This window comes from Pelodiscus sinensis, chromosome 21 (genome assembly GCF_049634645.1).
Source record: "Pelodiscus sinensis isolate JC-2024 chromosome 21, ASM4963464v1, whole genome shotgun sequence".
NCBI classification, from domain to species: domain Eukaryota; kingdom Metazoa; phylum Chordata; order Testudines; family Trionychidae; genus Pelodiscus; species Pelodiscus sinensis.
Genome location: NC_134731.1, coordinates 466,431 through 487,588, shown reverse-complemented (window position 1 = coordinate 487,588; position 21,158 = coordinate 466,431). Strand labels below are relative to the sequence as shown.

At 51.2% G+C, this 21,158-nt stretch overlaps 1 protein-coding gene across 7 annotated transcripts in view; it reads right to left on the bottom strand.

Annotated features, from left to right (window-relative positions):
* SMG6 (SMG6 nonsense mediated mRNA decay factor) overlaps positions 1–21,158 on the bottom strand; it is a 157,907-nt gene that overhangs the window by 124,903 nt on the left and 11,846 nt on the right. For 6 of the 7 annotated variants that reach the window (XM_075904436.1, XM_075904437.1, XM_075904438.1 and 3 more), the window contains exons 4-8: positions 20,256–20,366; positions 15,073–15,179; positions 12,515–12,593; positions 9,662–9,772; positions 8,679–8,891 (exon numbers count right to left, since the gene is read on the bottom strand). In XM_075904436.1, coding sequence (XP_075760551.1) covers positions 8,679–8,891; positions 9,662–9,772; positions 12,515–12,593; positions 15,073–15,179; positions 20,256–20,366 — 621 coding nt within the window. The remainder of the gene's footprint in view (positions 1–8,678; positions 8,892–9,661; positions 9,773–12,514; positions 12,594–15,072; positions 15,180–20,255; positions 20,367–21,158) is intronic. The other variant, XM_075904441.1, reaches the window with a different exon arrangement.

Here is a 21,158-nt window from a genome sequence, read left to right as displayed (position 1 = left end):
CAGGGGCCTGGACGAGAATCCAGTGTGATTTTAAGGTTTTTCCAAGGAAAGAATCAAAGGAAGGGGCCAATGTTTTGAATAGCCATTTCCAAGGGGTGGCTGCCAGAGTCCCCCTTCTAGGTTATCACCCCACTTGTTATGTAGCACAAAGACAGAATGGAAAGGAGCCCAAGAGACAGGACTCTCCCTCACTCTGCAGTAGAGTAAGAACTTCGAGGAAAATACTGTTGTGCAGTATCATACTGGTGCTGTCAGGAGAGCTCAAGCGGAAAGGCTCACCTCTTCCTTGGATGAGAACCTACCCAGTAGCAGCACATAAACAGTGTGGTGAGGAGGGGATTCAATTCAAAGACTGATGCCTCTGTGAAACCCAGGATTAGGCCCTGGAACATGTATCACCTGAGATTCAATCTAGCTGTCAGGAGGACCAAGTCTCTGGAAAACCAGGTCTGTCTGTCCTAGCAGCTGAAAAGGTCTGAAACAGGACTGTTAACATGAACTGGATACCAATTAGAGCACGCCAGCAGGGTCTAAACAGGGCAGTGAGAGCGCAACAGTTAGTGTGCTTTGCCAGGACCACGTACACAGGCTCCTAGACCAATGACAAACATCATAAGAAGCACTGTTGAGCCTGCCCCACACTGGGAAATGTACTAAACACTCTCATGACACTCCCATTAGACTAGTGGTCCCCAATCTTTTGGGGCTGCCGGGCGCCCAGGGGCGGGGCCACACATGTGCCGCGCCCCGGAGCAGGGGCCGCCCATGTGCCGGGGGCGGGGCCGGCCCAGATCAGTCAGCGGGCACCCGTACATGCCCCGGCGGGCACCATGGCGCACGCGGGCACCGCATTGGGGACCACTGCATTAGACCATTCTGTCCTTTAGTCCCTTTCCCAGCACAGCCAATTTCTACCATAGCTAGGCCTACACCACAAATTCCCTCCTATCTTCAGCAATGCCCCCTCCAGAGCCCAGAACCAGCAAACTCACTCTGGAGGGAAAGACTCACGCAGCAGCAGCAGCTGCTGGCTGGAATGAGGAGGGGGCTTTGGCCGCACACAAATCCCTGGCTACTCAGCAATGATGGGAAAGAAATGAAGATAGAGTGAGTCACAGGGAAAGGGGCTTTCAGGAAGGTTGCATCTGCTTTAAAATCTAGAAAGGTGTTTTTAGGACTCTACCTGCATGTCCAAGCCTTTCTGAACACAGGGGATGTAAGAACAGCCCCTCACAAAGGCACCTTCCCAAGGCACCATAATGTTCCAGATGCCCACAGCTGGAAGGAAAGTCCCCACCTAGGTCCTCACACTACAAAAAAAAAATCCACCAACATGGACTGAAAAATCAATACCAACTTCTGGAAATTTTTACTAGTAACTGAGCGCTCATTTTCTGGGTAGTGACGAAAGGTCAAGTGGGCTGGAGAGCAATATGTGGGTTCTACTTGACATGCACACAGGCTATATTGGTGAGCTGTGGCAGTTCTCAGCAGCATATTTGGGAAGGCTCATGGGAGAGATCAAGAGTCCAGGCCTGGAGATTCTGGGGATCTCTGGTGCAGCTGAGACAAGAGAGGGGGGCTTTACAAATATTTTCAAATAAAAAAACGTAACTAAAAAAAGACAGAGTTCCGTGCAAGCCTGGGAAGGTGTGCAACTGGCAGTCTAGGGGACCAGAAGCCAGTGCTAGCTGCATGGCTTATGTCACGTCTCAAGCCCAGAGAGGCTAGGAATGTGGTTTTAGTGTTTAACCAGCCTCAACTGCAGCCTGGCACACTCTGCTTCCTCCCAAGAGGAGGCCTCTCTCTGTTAGAGGAAAGAAACCAACATCACAGCTCTAAACAAAACAGCGCGAGTAAAAATAAAGGCCAGGGTGGTTTGGTGACCGAGGTCACGTTAGGAGGTGGAGAGTTTGCAGGCTGGGGGATGCACTCAGAGGTGCTCACGCTGCCAACCAAGAGAAAAATGACAGTGGGGAGACAAAGAAGAAACTAACTCAAGTCCAGCAAGTAACAGGATGAAAAGCCCCTGTCACACGTCACCTGCACTAGGCCTGCTCCTGACACACAATGTGTAAACTGTTTCCTAAACACAAAGGAAAAAACCCAGACCTTGACCTGACCTCCACAAGTGAGTAACCAAAACCAAAAAGCTTCCTGCAAGCCTGTGGGGGTGGAGCTGGGACTCTGCTTGGGGTGGTAGAAAAGAGAAATCAGGAAGCCAGTCTCTAGTGGGGCCAAGGGAAGAGAATTCAAGGAGTCTGCCACTTGTATAGTGAGGAAGAGAGAGGAAAAACTTTGGGAAGCTGGCCCTTGGCCTCCTGCTAATACCTGGTGTCCTCTCCCCAGAAATCGCTCCTCTCCGGACTAGCACTTCAGCGCAATTGATCTAATTCAATGTGATGCAGTAAGGACGACAGCTAAGCCCCTTCCCACCCAAATGGTCTAGTACAAGGCCCTGTGGGGAGCATGACCCAGCCCTGGCTCATGCACTGTCGAAGAACCAGGAGTCACCCACATTGAGAGAACACACCCCACACACACCTCTCTGAAGCACCTCAGCATGAGGCAAGAACACGAGGGTCCATGGCGGTCAGGGACTTAGCCGAATTACCCCTCTCAGTGATTTTGGGTAGAGATGGTGCAGGCTGTGAGTGAACATCTCACAAGGATTAAAAGCATCAGTCCTGAGGTAACAATTTCTGGGGCGCTCATGCAAGTGGTGAGTGTAGTCCAGCACGTTTCCCAGTGCACACATGCTGGGTGACCTCTCACCTTTCAAAGAGCTGTGCTCCAAGAGCACAGTGGGAGGAGACAATGAACAGAGCCTGCTGCATCAAAGGGCTGGTGCTTTGAGTCCGGACTGTACTATTTAAACAGGAAATAGAAGCCAGGTTTGCCTCAAGTTACTTTCCAGATCTCAGCTCCCCAATCAACAGGGCCACTCTTTGCCTGGGCTCCCCATAAGGCAGTCAACCAGGGAGCCTCGCACTTCTGCCACGCAGATATTATTGTTCTCGTCAGGCTCTTGTAAAAACCATTGTAGCCCTGCACAAACAGGAAAAAGTGAGAACAGCTTGAAGCCTAAGCGAGATGCCAGGACATTCTCAGTGGACAAGTCTCTCCAAGTCTTATGGAAATACCACCAGAAATCTGGGAAGATTTTGCTTATGGCCCTCTAAATTCTCAGCCTCTCCCTCTTCTGCAGTCAGCAGCACAGCCTCCTCCATTAACTCACATCTTCCGACATGGCTCTGTGAGCTGCTCTCCTCCTGCCATCCCATAGCTCAGCCGATATTTGCTTTCCCATCTGTCCAAAACACCACGATTGAACAATTCTCTTTAGTGGCTTTGGAATTTCAGGCCTCCCCTTTAATAATTTCTTAGCCTGTGGGAACTGTGCAGGCAGTGCAGAAACATGCTAGCATGAGAAATGTGACTGAAGCAACGAGTTCCTGTTAGCCTGACAAATTGTCCGAAAAGAGAGGTTTCCTACTGCCAAGTACATGCCATTTCAACATTGGTCTCTTGCTTATTTCTCATCATATGTAGAGGAAAAGAGCTACAGGAAATGCTGCAGATGAGAACAGCAGCTCCCTTCACACACAACGACTTCACAAGGCAAGAGAGTACTTCTCTGTGGTATAGCAGTATGTGCAATGCCATGTCACTAGCTAACACAATGCCAAGCACGCCAGAAACTGGAAATGCTCCCAGAGCGAGCAGAGCAATCCCAGTCTGAGCGTGGACTGGATGGTGGGATTGATACATAGGCAAGAGTGGCCGAGTCAAGCTGGCGGGGGAGAGTGAAGCAGTGATCTAGGACAGAGGAGTATTCTACAAGGCCAACAGATTTAATTCTGCTTCATTATGAAATCTCATCCCCACACACAGAATCCCAAGCTCAGAACAGACTTTAGACTGAAATTAAACAGACTAGGAAACCAGCCATTCCCTTGGTGTCCCAGGCAACTGTCACCCAAGTGACCCAGCACCCAAGAGGAACAAGCACATGGAGAAGAAACAGCAAACAGAACCCAGCGAAAACGGATGTGAAACACAGAGCAGCTGACTGGGAAAGCGACCTTGCTCTCTGCTGAGGGCAGCTGCCCTATGGTGAAAGCAGCATGCAGGCCAGGCAACCTACAGGACTCTTCAATGCTTCTGGACAGCCAGCTAGCCAGAGTCACAGGAAGTGCCTCCTCCCACCTTTGATTATGGTTATGGTTGCAGGGATGCATCTGGTGTCTAGACACCATTGGTGATGGGTGGATTAGACAAGCAGTGGCTTGAAGAGAATAGGAAGATGAAAATGGTCAAAGACGTCCTGGCAAACAGAAACAAATTGTATCTAGCCATAGAGGGAGACAAGCACGGTCTGGAAGCTCCATGAGCCAGAAGAGTCCAGACAGGGATTCCAGAGGAGGTGCAGGGACAACCCATCTGATCTCAATTGCCATGCAAAGAAAGGGTTGGCACGGCATTTTCAAGAGCACTATTTCCAGCTTCATACGAGCATTTCCCCGCTCACCTAACAGCAAGCAGATTTTCCAATCAAGCACAGTACAGGCGTCTAGAAGGGCCCTACTTCTCTCCAAGGGTCGGTGACAGTAATGGCATCACACAGGGAGGTATCGCCTACAGATCTGACACTCAGCAATGTTCATGCTCTGTCAGCTACGTTCGCCACCTCACACAAGCTGTCACACGCCCTTCCCACTTTCACCACCAGCACTCACACCCACCAGTCATTTAGAGAGTGAACAGCAAAATCAAAGACATTATGCGCAATGAGCTATGCTAATGCAGCATTAAGGCTAACACATTAATCACCAAGAATGAAGACCCTGTGCAGGTATCTCCAATGCGTTCATTACCTTAGTATCGTGATGCTCAACAGACAGGTGAAAACCACGCTACATTGAGTTGCAAGAAGGCATCTGCTCTCTTCATACCTTTATTCAGCTGCTAGTGGAATTCTATTGTTTGTTTGCAGAAATGAAGCTGAACTGTTCTTCAGTTGCTACTGCTGAGGAAGAAGGCTTGTGCGAAGAGCTAGGGCTTGCAGAGCTTTCAACTCTAGTTCCAATGGTCCACCTGCAGCTGCAGCTTTGTCCCACTGCATTTATGTGGTACTGCAAAAGGGTCTTTCATTACAAGGGCCCACAACACTGGGCAAGAAATAACCCCTCCACCGTGCAGGGGACAGAAAAGTCTTGTGGCTAGAGCACAGGTCAGGGAAGCAGGAGACCTGGACTCTAGGCTTAGCTTTGCCACAGGCTCTCCATGAGGCCTATAACCTGTTTGTAGCTATATGGTACTATCCTACTTCAGAAAGGATGCTGAATTCATCCCTGGTTGTAAAACATGCAAAGCTCTGCAGAAGGGCAAAGGGTTATTTAATTCTTATTACAAAGCCACTCTCCTCTAACCTCGGTGGCACCCATGAAGCATGTTGCATGACAATGTGAGGAACAGTCTACTTCAACACATAACCAGAAGGCAAGGTCACTGTGGGAACCTTCACTCTGCACTTCCTGGAGGGCGATTAAAATCTTGAACTCTGAGTAACACGAACCCTTTCTCAAGGAATTGAAAGAGCTTGGACGGCTTGCTCCATTGGCTTGCAGTATGCTCACCAAACTGCACCCACCAAGTGTCCCGTTTCAAACCCAGAGACACATGCAAGGAAAAGGCAGCCAGGAGCGTCCAGGAAGCAGGGACCCAGCTCTTTGGCTCCCTTTGCACTACCCAGCTATAAAATCCAGGGAGCTACTCACTGATTCAGCGTGAGAAGGAAGGTGCACATGGCAATCCAGCCATCTGGGCCAATGCACCAGCTCGGCACAGCCTAGAGCAGAGTTACCCAAATGGTGTTCCATTCCGTGGAACCCCGGGGTTCTGAAGTGAAAATAAAAGGTTCTGCGAGAAAAATCTATTCCAATAACATTTTATGATTAAAAAATAATAATTAATATTTAAGCATTTATGAATTTTAGTGAACACAATGTTCATTTGTGTTTGCCACAATAAGTGTCCCTGTGTAATGCCAGCTTAGCCAGAGAGTGGGGACGATGATGTCACTACTCAGCGCTGCGCACAGTCCGTCAGTGGTGCGATCGCCTGTTATAGACCACCGCAAAACCTCGCACTCACTCTCAGGGAGCGTGGATCACGTGGGTGACTGAATACGAATATACCAGTGCCGCGTCAGACAAAGTCAAAGCTTCAGCTGTCAAACCAGTTGACCATATATTAGACTGTTATTAGAGGTCCTGCAAAATTCTTTCGAGTTTAAAAGGGTTCCGTGGCCAAATAAAATTGGGACACACTGGCCTAGAGTGTCAAGGCACTTTTACAGGCCCCACATTTCCAAGAGACCTCAGTGTAGCTGGAGAAAGAGAGACAAGGAGAGTGCAACCCCCAAAGACTGCATGCCCCTCAAACTAGACGGCTCCTGCCCTCTGGGATACAGCCCAAGGCAAAAGGATGCCCTGAGCATGCAGGCCTCCATACCAACAGAGAGAAGGCTCGAGCCAGGGTACCTCAGTTTGCTGAGTGCTGCTGCCCCCGGCAGATGTGAGAAGAAGCCACCCCAAACCTCTACCAAGCCTTGCATACAGTGCTATAGGCAAATTGCAAGAATGCACTTCAATCTTCATGGTGGTGATAATCCATCTAGGAATTTGTCCTCCTTCAACATCTCACCATCTCCACCAAAGGGCTTTACTAACCCACTGGTCAGCCCACTCGAAGGCTGGTGTCATTGCCTCTCTCCCAGAAAGGGAAAAGAAGGCACAGAGGGGGAAGTGACTGGCCCAAGGCACAGAGGGAGGAGTGCAAAGCTGAGCAGACTTGCCTGCTCACAAACAACATACAGACAGCACATCAGTGTTAGTGTACACTTCCAGGAGACGATGGCCTCTGTCCACAGAACAAATACTCAGTATATGGTCTCTGCTGAGCATGATGCAGACAGCAGGATACCTCGGAACAGACTCAGGATAACCATTTTCAGTCACCATTGCCTTGGGCTGAATCCAAAGTAGCATCGAGAGAAGGAAAGCTCAAGAATCCAAATCTCTCCTCATTTCCTTGAACCACACGTAATACAACAGCTATTTTACAGTATTACACTCAGTTCTGGAGTGACAGGGCTCTGCCTGCTCCCTATCCTGCTCTTGTCCAGAAATTCAATACCACTTCTCCACAGATGGGGAGCATGTAGTGAGGTAGGCATCTCATGTACACATAGTCCCAAGCACCTCAGAGTCAGCAGACTGCTTAGCTCCGACCTTGCCTAGTGCTAAAGGTGGTACAGAAGGCAACAAAGGAGGCAACAAAACAGTTTTAATTCATCTTTAAAAGAGCATCCAAAATCCTGGTGCATCTTCCCTGGGACAGCAGTTGCCTCCCCGCCCCTCCAGTGAACTTATGCTCCTGCTTGTTGTGATCAAGGGCTGAGGTTCTCTTAGGTCAGCATTGCCTCACTCACTCTGGTGCTTGGCACAACCTCCTAAGGAGGAGAAACAGCACCACACAGTGGCAAGCCAGAGCACTCCTCAACCCTCCCTAGCAGAAAGAGCAGGACAGAGAAAACACAAATGAGACACGGTGCAGAAGATGATGGAGGAAAGAAAGAAGGAACAAAGACAGAAGAGCTTCACGCACTGATCCTAGTGTAAGATGTTCTTGCCTTCTCAGCTGTCCTCACTTTGACTTCTGTATCACTGGCAGCAACACCAGGGATGGGAAAAGCCATTTCTAGAACTTGAGTTTCAAGCCCATGCATTAATCCAAGTCTAATAAGAAAAACAGGCCCCCAGACTGACACTGGCAGCAAGCTGTGTTTCAGAAGGGCTGTAGCAATAGCACAGAATGAGGCTTCAGTATGCAGCTGAAGACGACAAACCAGTTCTAACAGTGAAACAATCTTTGTGCGGCTCTTGGCTCTGCTCCATGTGAAGAACCTTTTCTTCCATCCCTGATCAGGTATCTCCCCAGCAGCCATCTCCAGAAAGGCTGCCCAGAACTCTTACACAAGGTCTCTTGCATGCCAGATATGCCAAAAAAGTTAGCATTCCCCAAGAAAGGCAGAGCTCCACACAGGTGTCCTAATCCTGGGTTATTCATCTTACCCATTCATGCACCATATGACTAACCAAGCTCACACAGACTCAGGCTTGCTAGGGACACAGATGGGACCTGAGAGATGCGCCTTTGGTTTATTCTGTCTCTTTCAGAAGGAAAGGGAAAAAATCTGGCTTCCAGCAGAATAAATCCCACACATGCTACGCCTACAATAAAAGTTAAATCCCTGGCTTTCTTCCTCCCTGAGCACAACTCCAACCAGGTGGCTCTAGGGAAAACGTTCCAAAGGCTGGGAGATTACCAGCCATCACCAGCTGCCAACCTCAGCGTTTTGCCACCTCTTCCATCCGTCTCTACAATTCCAGGAACAGCAACATGACTACATGTTTCCAAAGAATCAGTGATAACAACATGCCTTAAACACACACAGTACAAGTCACCAACTCCATAGCCTGACCCCGTCACTGCTCGCAGAGGAGAAGCCAAAACACTGGAATATTTAGCAAGAAAGCAAAACAGATGCAGTGTCATTCAATTGCATTCCAAACACTACACCCAAGTCAACAGTGGTGTTCCACAGAACTCACATCACTGGGGCTGAGGTTCCCAAGACCGTTGTCCTGCTCTGAATCCCTGCCAGACTCATGGCCCTGGGAGCAGCGGGGGTGGGATGGATGAATCCAGATCTCCAGCCGAGTGGCATCGTCTCCAACTTGTCGGAATGTGGATTTCTTGCCCTTTCCCCATCGGCTGGGGCTGAGTTCCAGCACCTGGTGCTGCTTCTGTTCCACCTGCTCAGCCTAGGCAGACAAAACGCACAGATTCAGAAACCTCTGGGATCATGGCTTGGGAAAAGTAGTTCTCAGTTCATTTCCAGGGTAAAGGATCTGTCAGAAGCCAACTGATCACCCAGCTTGCAAACCACAGCAGCTCGCTGCTCTATTGTTTGGCGGCTGGTGTTTTGCCACCTCAGCACTGGTGAAAGGTGCTAGATTGAACACCCTGGAGTTTGAAAGACGTTATCTAGCCACAAGACACAGCATAGCCCTGTGCTGCCTCTAGGGAGAGGAGAGGTGCTCAGGCTCCATGGCCCGTCTGAACAGAACCCCTTTTTGATAACCCCCAATGAGCATGCCAAGTAGGGTGATGGTGACTGTCACAAGGTGGATACCTGTTCCACTAGGGACTGGAGCAATCTTCAGCCACAGCCTCCTAAGATGCCCTTTAACCAGGGACCAGAGGTGAAAAAGCGCCAGCGCTTATCAGTGATCTCTTGAATCACTTGCTGCTCTTTGGAGAAAAACAGGAAAAGAGGCTTTGCTTTGGCAGCTGAGTCTTCTTTGCACCCTCAGAAGTGACTCTCTCAGAACTATGCAAGAGCCAAATCCAGGCCCAATAGCCATTTGCCAACCCCCCTGCCACTATACCAGTATGCCGCAGTGTGAGAGCAATACAGCCCTAGCACCTGCAGGGTCAGCCAGCCCAACTCCAGGGCATGGCAAAAGGAAAGCACCATCAAGCATGGAGCAGCAGCACCTGCAGCATCAGGCAGCCCTGTGCCAGGACCCACCTTGCGTTTTGTCTCTTCAAACAGGCTCATGAGGCTCTCCTTGGCTGTGAGGATGGGGTTGCTGGCAGCCAGGCTGCGCATGTAGTAGTACACAGCATCCAGCTTCCTCCTCTGCAGAAACACAACCAGATGAACATTCCACCTCACTCTGGAGCATGTGGTATGAGCCCAGTCCCAGCCACCCATCACACCTGGCATACCCAGAGCAGTCGTGTCCTGCTTCCAAGACATGCCCCAGACACCATGGGGCCTCGAAGGGCACATTTACCTGCAGCCCAGCTCCACGTCCAAGCCTCTGTGCACCTTGGAGAGTACAGGTTACTCAGCAGGCCAAAGGCCTCAAGCCCAGTGAACCAGGGACTGAAATGAGCCCGTTTAATTGGTGACCATAGAGATTGAAAGCCCCAATCTCACTCTGTTCCTCGCGCTACAAATCTGTCTAGGACAGGGGTGGGCAATAATGTTGACAGGAGGGCCGCTTATGCATTCTGGTACGTGGCCATGCTGTGCCCAGAAGGGGTGGGGCTGGACTAGCCTCCCCCCAGAGTTGCAAAGGGCTCGTGGCTCCTGGTCCTGCTGCTACTGCGTTGCCTGGCAGACGCCCAGGAGTGCTGCGGCTATTTAAAGGGATTGTGGCTCTGGAACCTGCTGGGTTAGCACCGCAACTGGGAACCACGAGCCATTTAAACAGCCTGGAAATTCGGTGGCACAGGCAGCAGGGTATGAAGTGACCAGATGTCGTCTGTGGGCCAAATCCAAGTGTTAGGCGGGCCAGATCCGGTCATTGGGCTGCATCTTGCCCAGCCCTGGTCTATGGGATGTGCTCCCCCATCCATTACCACTGTATCTAAGCACCTCGCAGTCCTCGTCTACTCATTTTACAATCTAAGGGCCAGAGATAGCAAAGGACCTGCCCAAGGCCCCACAGGAACTCTGGAGCAGAGCTGAGAACTGAACCCAAGACTCCAAGTCCCAGGCTAATGCTCTAACCTCTGGACTGTTGCTCCTGTCAGCGTCACCGTGCCATCTGTGCAGTCATTACTAAGGGGTGCCCCGCAGGCTCTGTACCCAGCAAGACCCACTTAGAACTGAGGGTTTCTCCTGAACGCTGAGTCACACAGACATCACCAGCATAGCAGGAAGCTCCGAGGCAGCGCACTCTGCTCCGGGAGTCAGGGTGGACAGCAGCAGTTGTCAGTGAAACACCTCTGAGCCCTGCTCTGTGGGACAGAGGAAGCAGTTTTCAGCTATTCTGCTCTAAGGTGTCTCTTTCAGAGATCACACGTTTCGGCAGATGTTTGATTTCTGATTGCTCTGTTCTGGCCTGACGCTGTCTGCCATCAAATACACCCTTTCCAAAAGGATTAACAAGGCGGACAGCAGAACTCTCTCACTGGCAACCCTATCCCAACCACAGCCTGAAAACCTGCATGCTAACATCCCAATGAACATGCTGCCCACAGCCAGCTGGTTCATGACAGGACTATTCAGAATGTGAGCTCACTAGGATAGGGACTGTGTCCTCGGGAGTAGAATCAAGCAAGATGAAGGCTAACCAGCCATATTTACACACTAGACCAGGCCTGAGCAAAATATGGCCTGCAGTCTGGATTTGGCCCACCAAGCCTCCAGATCCAGCCCATGGACACTGTGGGGAGCCCCAGGAAGGCTGCCCGCTTGCCTCGCCCCACCCTCACGCCGCTCAGAAACACGGCTGCAGGGCAGCTTTTCTTTAAAAACTGAGAGTCCAGAGGTGAGCAGGGGGAAAGCTTTAGGAGCTGCTCCTGCCCCCAGCACAATCTCATTGTCCGGTTTCTGGACAGACAGGCACGAATCTCAAGGGGTTCCACAGCACATGGCTGCAGCCTGTGTGGAGGAGGGACAGGCAGCAGTGTTCTCTCTAAGCCAGTGGTTGGTGACTTGGAGCCCTTGACAGGTGATCCTGGGAGGTTATCAAGGGCCAGCACTTCAGCTGCTCCTCTCAGTACTGCCGTGCTGCTCCTGCCCTTTGCCTTGGAGTTGTCCTCCACACCGGGAGCCTCCTGCTTGCTGTGCAGGGCACCGGAAGAAGGCAGGGCCGCTGATGTCAGGGTGCCCCTCCTCCCACCCTGTACCCCATCTCCACAGAGCAAATGTGGGGCAGGAAGAGAGAGTTTGCTGGCTGCTTTTGGGAGTAGTACAGGGACAGAGCAGGGGTGAGCCTGCCTTAGCCCCACTGCACCACCACCCAGAAGCCACCTGTGGTAAGCTGGAACACACATTCCGAACCCCAGCCCCAGTCCAGAACCCCTCCCTGCACCCCAAATCCCAAGCTAGCCCTGAGTCCCCCTGCACGCAAACTCCCTCCCAGAGCTTGCACCCGCTCCTGCACCTCAACTCCCTGCCCCAGGCTCAGACTCCCCATTAATACCATGGAAGAGTGCGGCCCTCAACCACTTTCCAAATTCTTGGAGTGGCCCCTCATCAAAAATTATTGCCAACCCCTGCACTAGGCGCCTGCAGAGAACAGAATGCGGCAGGTGTGGCTAGAAGCAGTACCTCTAGTGAGAATTAGAGACACCAGGTTCAGACTTACACTAGAAACTCTCAAAACACAGCATGCAACTGAGCAGTAACTACCCCAAGCCCAAGAGCTGCAGACAGGCCAAGAACAAGAACTCCTGCTGCCCACATCTGACAGCATGTCCCTTTTACCTATGGTGCCCTCATGTGGTCTCCGCACAGCCCCATTACGCCGTGAAAACCACAGGCAGCTGCTCCCCACACATGGTCACCCCATCCCCCGGAAGGGCATCTTCAATCGCCCAAGAGACCACACCACTTCTAGACCCCCATGCAGAGACAGGATCTTACCGTGTAGATAGCCAGCAGAGCCAACTGATTGTACGGACGGCCATTTTTGGGAGCAATATGCTGAGCCTTCAGATACCAACTGAGTGGGGGAGACAGACACACATAGCAGGTTACTGGCAAGACACTGCAGAGCCCCCGGCCATTATTAACACCACAGAGAATTCTTCCCTTCATTTGGGGCCTCTTTCATCACTGGAAAATCCAAGGAGGGCATGCCTTAAGGGGCTGTCAGCACATCTGCTTTAGCCCTGTTATGCCCCTTGAGACCTGTAGTCTCAGAAAGGGCACACGATGGAGAGGGGCCTGCTGACAAAGTGTCCTGTGACTGCCTGCTGGAGATTAGGAGCAGGGAAGTCTCTTCCAGGGGGATCCAACAGAAGGAGTAGGAGGGAGTCAGAAAAGGCTACCCAGTGGAAACTGGAAAGGACTCTGCTGGCTGGAACCACGTGTGTTCCATTGTTCTGTTCATTTTGTATCCTTCTGTGATGGTAAAGCCACCTTGGAGGAAAGGGCCTGCACTGACCAGTAGTTGCCTCTCTAGCAGCGGGAGTATCTGCTCATCAGTGTACACTACTTTATTCCACATGCCTCTGTCCCAGGGGGAGGGCTGCTCAGACAGGGATGAGCTTCCTGTGTCCCCCCTCACCCTGAGCAGAGCAGTTCCACAAGAGCACCAGGCAAATGGTTTCCAAAGAAGTCAGAAAGCCGTGGTGGCTAAGCTAGCTCCCCTGCTCTGCACATTGCCCCTTACAGACAAGCCCTGCTAAACTCTGCTCCCTTTGCTCCTCACTGAGGGTCTGTCTACACTACCACCCTAGCTCGAACCCCCATGCGCCGTGCGCCCAGAGCGCGGGCGGCCAATTCGGCCATTTTTAAATGTCCGCTAGTTCGGACTCCGTGCCCGTGGCTACACGTGGCTCGAACTAGGTAGTTCGGATTAGGCTCCATGAGGTGTACCGGTAGGAATAGGAAGCCTAATCTGAACTACCTAGTTCGAGCCACGTGTAGCCGCAGGCACGGAGTCCGAACTAGCGGACATTTAAAAATGGCAGCGCCCGGCAAGATGCAAATGAAGACCGGGAAATTCAAATCCCGGGCTTCATTTGCAACTCCGGTTGCCTACATTAACCACCCTAGCTCGAACTAGGGTGGTAGTGTAGACATACCCTGACAGTGCCCCATTATTTGCAGTAGGGATGTTCGATAGTGTGTAACTGACTAGTCGTGTAACCCCGTGAAATCTTATCGGTTACACAACTATTCGATAGTCCCTGGGGGCAGGCCGGCAGCCAGTGCGCTTCCAGCTCCAATTTCGGGGAGCCCCCTGCTACTGCCTCTTTATCAGAGGCAGCAGCGTGAGGTGGCAGGCGGGACGTGGTCTGCGAGGGCAGCCAGTTTAAAAACCAGCGGCAGCAGTGCGTGGTAGCAAGCCTGGGCAGCCGTGGACAGAGGCCTCCCCTGCTGGCCCTCACCCCTCACTGCTGCCTGTATCAGAGGCAGCAGTGCAGGGAGAAGGGGTGGGGAGCTGGTGCTGGGGGAACTGGTTTTTAAGCTGGTTCCTCCCAACACCATCTCCTGCCTGCCCCCCCTTGCTGCCTCTGTAGGAGGCAGTGGCGGGGGGGGGGGGGGGGGGCAGACGGGTCTGTGGAGCCAACACGCTTGGAGAACCAAAACCCAGCTCCCCGTGCGTATTTGCTCCAGCCTGCCCCTCTATCAGAGGCAACAGCGCAGGGGTGGGGGTGGCAGGCGGATCCAGTGCTCACGGGGAGCCTGCTTAAAGCCAGCTCCTTACAGGCACTGACTCCCACTTACTTCCCCTTCCTGCCTCTGATCCAGAGGCAGCAAGGGGAGGGGGGGGAAGATCCATGTAATCGATGTGATTAACCAATAAACCAAGGCTTATCGGTTAATTCCAGCCAATGGGAGCAGTGGGGGCAGTACCTGGAAGCTTCAGGGGGCATGGTACTAAGTAAGCAACTTCTTGTCCCCCTCGTGTTCAGACACCTACTCCACCCCTTCACACACACCCCTCCCACAGAGACCACGCATGCCCACCCTGCTCCTGCACCCTCCCTCCTCCATAGATCCCCACCCCCATCTTGCTCCTGCATCTTCCCTCCTGCCCAGACTTGTATTCCCAGCCCAATCCTGCACCCTCCCTCCCATCTAGACTCCCATCCTCAGCTCACTCCTGAACCCATCTGGTCATCAAAGGTGGTTGGCTGGAGATCCATGGAAATGTTTGCATTGAGTAGGGTGGGCCACAGGTCAAAAAGTTTGAGAAGCACTGCTTCAGAGACTAGCACAGCACTGCTTCTATGTTAGCGCTCCCTGACTGAGGGGCAAAACCCATCAGCCAAATAAGCTTGCTTCTTGGGAGACAGATCAGTCTGTCCAACATCCCCTGCATCCTTTAGTTTTGTTGGACAATAATCAAATGGGAAGTGCAGAAGGTCACTTCTCAAATGGGCAACAGGAATAACAGGGTGCATAGAAGTGATGCCCTTGTGGCTAGGTACAGTGAGAGCTCTGCTTAAGGCTGGGGGAGGGTACAGTACCTGCGTGCTTTCCCGTAGTTTGCTGTGTCGTTTGCTTGCTCCCTGTACCTGCAAATGTCCCCTTGGCAAATCATACACCTCTGGGCACTGATCAGTGCGTACTTCACCTTGAAAAGAAACATTCAGTGCATGCTATGGAAACTCCGCACTACTGTTCCACTGTCGGCGTGCAGCGGACAAGGCTCTACACACCTCCAGGAAGACAGGGGTTGCTCTTTAACTGGAGTTCTGGTGAAAGATGCTGCAAGAAACACTTTTTTTTCATAACACATGTTCAGCATGTGGAGCAACACCATGAGTTCCCCTACCCACTCCCATCTCCCATCCCAAAACCATGCCCCAACTGTGGCTTGGAAGAGTTTCAGGGATGCAGGCTCCCTGGCTCATTCAGGCCTTGGGCGCTCTGCTAAGACTGCCCATCAGGGGGAAGCTATGATGTGAACACCCGCCCCCTAGGAAATGGAGCTGGACTGAGAACATCCCTTGCTAGGCGACTACACTTGTGCACTACTACCCAAGGTAGACATGCTACTAGGTCGCACAGATGTGGCCCTGCCGCTCTGTCTCTCCCATCACTGACCTGGCCTCTCAGACACAAAAAGGGTGCTCAATATACGAGGCACTGGCTATGGTTCTTTCTAACATTGACTCCCTCTCTCAGCCCTGGTCTGAGTGTTGGGGCACAACAAAATGATCTTTTGCAAAGAAATATGAGAATAATAAACACAAACTGGAGCTGTGTAACTCTGGATTATTAGACTAACTAGAATATACTGTCATGGATATAAACAATCCCCACCTTCTGACGATGCCGGGAGAGAGATTTAGTCAGAGGGGGCTCAGAGCTCTCATAGAATACTAGGACTGGAAGGGACCTCGAGAGGTCAGCGAGTCCAGTCCCCTGCCCTCAGGACAGGACCAAATACTGTCTAGATCAGTGGTCCCCAATCATTTGAGGCTGCCGGGTGCCAGGGGGCATGGCCGTTCGCCTGCCGGGCGCCAGAGGGCGGGGCCACTTACGCGCCCGGGAGCAGGGCACGCATTGAGTGCGGGCGGCCAATTCACCGTGGACCTGGGGCTGGCACCGCCTGTCTCTCCCCCCCCCCCGCCAAGTGCCGCGCGCCCGGGGCCGGGACACCCCACACCCGCTCTCCCGCCCAAGCGCTGCGCGCACAGAGCGCGGGCGGCCAATTCACCGCGGACCTGGGGCCGGTGCTTCCCCCATGCGCCGTGCGCCCAGAGCGCGGGCGGCCAATTCGTGGCGCTCCTGGGTCCAGCGCTCACCGTTCGCCATGAGTCATGCACTTGGCAGGCACACACAAATGCCCCCGCGGGCGCCATGGTGCCCGCGGGCACCGTGTTGGGGACCACTGGTCTAGATCATCCCTGACAGACATTTATCTAACCTACTCTTAAATATCTCCAGAGATGGGGATTCCACAACCTCCCCGGGCAATTTATTCCAGTGTTTGACCACCCTGACAGGTAGGAACTTGTTCCTAATGTCCAACCTAAACCTCCCTTGCCGCAGTTTAAGCCCATTGCTTCTTGTTCTATCCTCAGAGGCCAAGATGAACAAGTTTTCTCCCTTCTCCTTATGACACCCTTTTAGATACAGGCAGTCCCCGGGTTACGTACAAGATAGGGACTGTAGGTTTGTTCTTAAGTTGAATTTGTATGTAAGTCGGAACTGGCGTCCAGATTCAGCCGCTGTTGAAACTGACCAGCAGTGGCTGAATCGGACACGCCTGGGGCAGAGCAGCTGGAGTGCTGCTGGGATGGTCTGGTAGCGCCGACCCTTGGCGCGGCGGGACCAACCCGGCAGCACCCCAGCTGCTCTTGGGGACGCCTGGGGCAGAGCAGCTGGGGTGCTGCTGGGTTGGTCCCACAGTGCCGAGGTGCGGCGCTACTGGACCAACACGGCAGCACCCCAGCTGCTCTGCCCCGGGTGTCCCCAAGTCAGCCGCTGCTGAAACTGATCAGCGGCTGATTCCAGGAAGCCCGGGGCAGAGCAGCTGGGGTGCTGCTGGGTTGGTCCAGTAGCGCCGCACCTTGGCACTGTGGGACCAACCCGGCAGCCCCCCAGCTGCTCTACCCCAGGCGTTGGCGAGAAAAGCCTGGTCTGCTGGGGGGGGGGGGTGTGTGCACTAGCTGCGCCCCCCCCCAGCAAACCAGGGAGACGCGGAGCGGCTTTTCTCGCCGCGGAGGACGCAGGCGGCAGGACCGCAGCGCATCTCGGCGGTCCCGCCGCCTGCGTCCTCTGCGGCGAGAAAAGCCGCTCCGCGTCTCCCTGGTCTGCTGGGGGGGGGGGCCCGCTAACTCCGCGTCTCCCTGGTCTGCTGGGGGGAAGCGCCCCCCACGCCGCCAGAGCCAGCGACAGTGGGGGAGGCACCCCGCACTAGCTGTGGGCCCCTCCCCTCGGTCGTAACTAGGGGTCCGACTTAAGTTGGACTGACATAACCCGGGGACTGCCTGTAACTGAAAACTGCACCTCAATCTTCTCTTTTCTAAAATAAACAAACCCAATTCTTTCAGCCTTCCTTCATAGGTCATGTTCTCTAGACCTTTAATCATTCTTGTTGCTCTTCTCTGGACCCTCTCCAATTTCTCCACATCTTTCTTGAAATGCGGTGCCCAGAACTGAACACAATACTCCAAATGAGGCCTAACCAGCGCAGAGTAGAGCAGAAGAATGACTTCTCATGTCTTGCTCACAACACACCTGTTAATTCAGCACAGAATCATGTTTGCTTTTTTTGCAACAGCATCACACTGCTGACTCATATTCAGCTTGTGGTCCACTATGACCCCTAGATCCCTTTCTGCCGTACTCCTTCCTAGACAGTCGCTTCCCATTCTGTGTGTGAAACTGATTGTTCCTTCCTAAGTGGAGCACTTTGCATTTGTCTTTGTTAAACTTCATCCTGTTTACCTCAGACCATTTCTCCAATTTGTCCAGATCATTTTGAATTATGACCCTATCCTCCAAAGTAGTCGCAACCCCTCCCAGCTTGGTATCATCTGCAAATTTAATAAGCGTGCTTTCTATGCCAATATCTAAATTGTTGATGAAGATACTGAGCAGAGCCAGTCCCAAAACAGACCCCTGAGGAACCCCACTTGTTATACCTTTCCAGCAGGACTGAGAACCCTTAATAACTACTCTCTGAGTACGGTTATCCAGCCAGTTATGCACCCACCTTATAGTAGCCCCATCTAAGTTGTATTTGCCTAGTTCATTGATAAGAATATCATGCGAGACCATATCAAATGCCTTACTAAAGTTTAAGTATACCACATCCACTGCTTCTCCCTTATCCACAAGACTCATTATCCTATCGAAGAAAGCTATCAGATTGGTTTGACACGATTTGTTCTTTACAAATCCATCCTGGCTGTTCCCTATCACCTTAACACCTTCCAAGTGTTTGCAGATGATTTCCTTAATTACTTGCTCCATTATCTTCCCTGACACAGAAGTTAAACTAACTGGTCTGTAGTTTCCTGGGTTGTTCTTATTTCCCTCTTCATAGATGGGCACTATATTTGCTCTTTTCCAATCTTCTGGAATCTCTCCTGTCTCCCATTATTTTCCAAAGATGATAGCTAAAGGCTCAGATACCTCCTCTATCAGCTCCTTGAGTATTCTAGGAAGCATTTCATCAGACTTGCAGGCATCTAACTTTTCTCGGTGATTTTTAACTTGTTCTTTTTTTTATTTTATCTTCTAAACCTCCCTCCTTCCCACTAGCATTCACTATGTTAGGCATTCCTTTAGACTTCTCGGTGAAGACCGAAACAAAGAAGTCATTAAGCATCTCTGCCATTTCCAAGTTTCCTGTTACTGTTTCTCCCTCCTCACTGACCAGTGGGCCTATCCTGTCCTTGGTCTTCCTCTTGCTTCTAATGTATTTATAAAAAGCCTTCTTGTTTCCCTTTATTCCTGTAGCTAGTTTGAGCTCATTTTGTGCCTTTGCCTTTCTAATCTTGCCCCTGCGTTCCTGTGTTTGCCTATATTCATCCTTTGTAATTTGTCCTAGTTTCCATTTTTTATAGGACTCCTTTTTATTTTTAGATTAGGCAAGATATCGTGGTTAAGCCAAGGTGGTCTTTTGCCATATTTTCTATCTTTCCTATGCAGCAGAATAGCTTGCTTTTGGGCCCTTAATAATGTCCCTTTGAAAAACTGCCAACTCTCCTCAGTTGTTTTTCCCCTCAGTCTTGATTCCCATGAGACCTTACCTATCAGCTCTCTGAGATTACCATAATCCGCCTTCCTGAAATCAATTGTCTCTATTTTGCTGTTCTCCCTTCTATCCCTTCCTTAGAATTGTGAACTCAATGATTTCATAATCACTTTCACCCAAGCTGCCTTCTACTTTCAAATTCTCAACCAATTCCTCCCTATTTGTTATAATCAAATCTAGAACAGTTTACCCCCGGTAGCTTTTTCAACCTTCTGAAATAAAAAGTTGTCTCCAATGCAGTCCAAGAACTTATTGGATAGTCTGGACCCTGCTGTGTTATTTTCCCAGCATATATCTGGATAGTTGAAGTCCCCCATCACCACCAAATCTTGGGCTTTGGATGATTTTGTTAGTTGTTTAAAAAAAGCCTCATCCACCTCTTCCACCTGGGTAGGTGGCCTGTAGTAGACTCCTAGCATGACACCACCCTTGTTTTTAACCCCTTTTAGCCTAACCCAGAGACTCTCAACACTTCCGTCTCCTATGTCCATCTCCACCTCCATCCAAGTGTGTACATTTTTAATATATAAGGCAACACCGCCTCCCTTTTTTCCCTGTCTATCCTTTCTGAGCAAGCTGTACCCTTCCATCCCAACATTCCAATCATGTGTATTATCCCACCAAGTTTCTGTGATGCCAACAATGCCATAGTTGTATTTATTTATTAGCATTTCCAGTTCTTCCTGCTTATTACCCATCCTTTTTGCATTTGTATACAGGTATCTAAGATACTGATTTGATCTTGCCTTCCAGTTTTACTCTGACCCTCCTTTCTCTCTACCATTATAGCCCATGCTGCCTCCCATTTCCGACCCATCTCCCACGTCTCCATGTTCTCCACTTACCTGTGGCCTTTGCTCACCTGTCCCTGTCGTACCTAGTTTAAAGCCCTCCTCACTCATGTGACAACACGTCCTGGAAGGGAAGCCTACTTACCATCTTCCGCAAGGGTTTGCTGCGAATAGCCATCCCATCCATATAATCCTCCAGTTTGAACTGATATGACACCTGCAGCTTTTGAAGTAAGCTGTCAAAGAAAACTGTGCCCTGCAACAAACAAGCAGACAAAACTTCTAGGGTCTGTCATCCAGGGACCGAAAAGCATCCAACAACATTTTGGGGAGGCAGATCAGTATTCTCACTGTACAGATAAGGAAACAAAGGCCTTGCCTCCACCAGAAATGTGCAGTGGTTTAATTAAAGGTGTGATTTAAACCAATTTAATTCAAGCAATACAAAAGTCTGTAGACGCTGTCATTTATTTCAGTTTAATCTAGGCTTATGTTGGTTTATTTTAAACTAATTTTTAAACCAAAACAAATCAAACTTGATCTGACCTGTAATCAACAAGATGGTCACTAGTGCTGTTGCCTCGTGTCCCAGTTTAACTACAGCAAATTAAAATCACACTTCTAGGCTGCATCTACACTACTCCCCGCCCCGGTGCTAGCATGCAGGGTACTACTACAGTGAAAAGCAGTGAGTCCACATGGGAGTGCATAGCTACAAGTGTTTCACTGACATGTGGAGAGGGGAGACACTGGGAAAAGACTGCAGCAACACCCCGTTTCTCCCCCGCCACAGTCTTTCCCTGATGCTGGAGGCTTTTCAGGCTGCAGGGAGAGGCTTCAGCAGCAGACAGCTGCCACAGCTTTTCCCCATGGCAGAGAAGAGCTTCAAGAGGAGTTGCTGTGACTGGGAAAGGCTTCAGAGGTCTGTGTGGCATGGACAGACTTCAGGAGTGGGGAGTGCTGTCTCCCCTTGACAGAGCATTTGTCTGCTCTAGAATCTTTTCCTGAAGCAGGGAAAGATCCCACAGTGGGGAGGGAGGTAGCCATT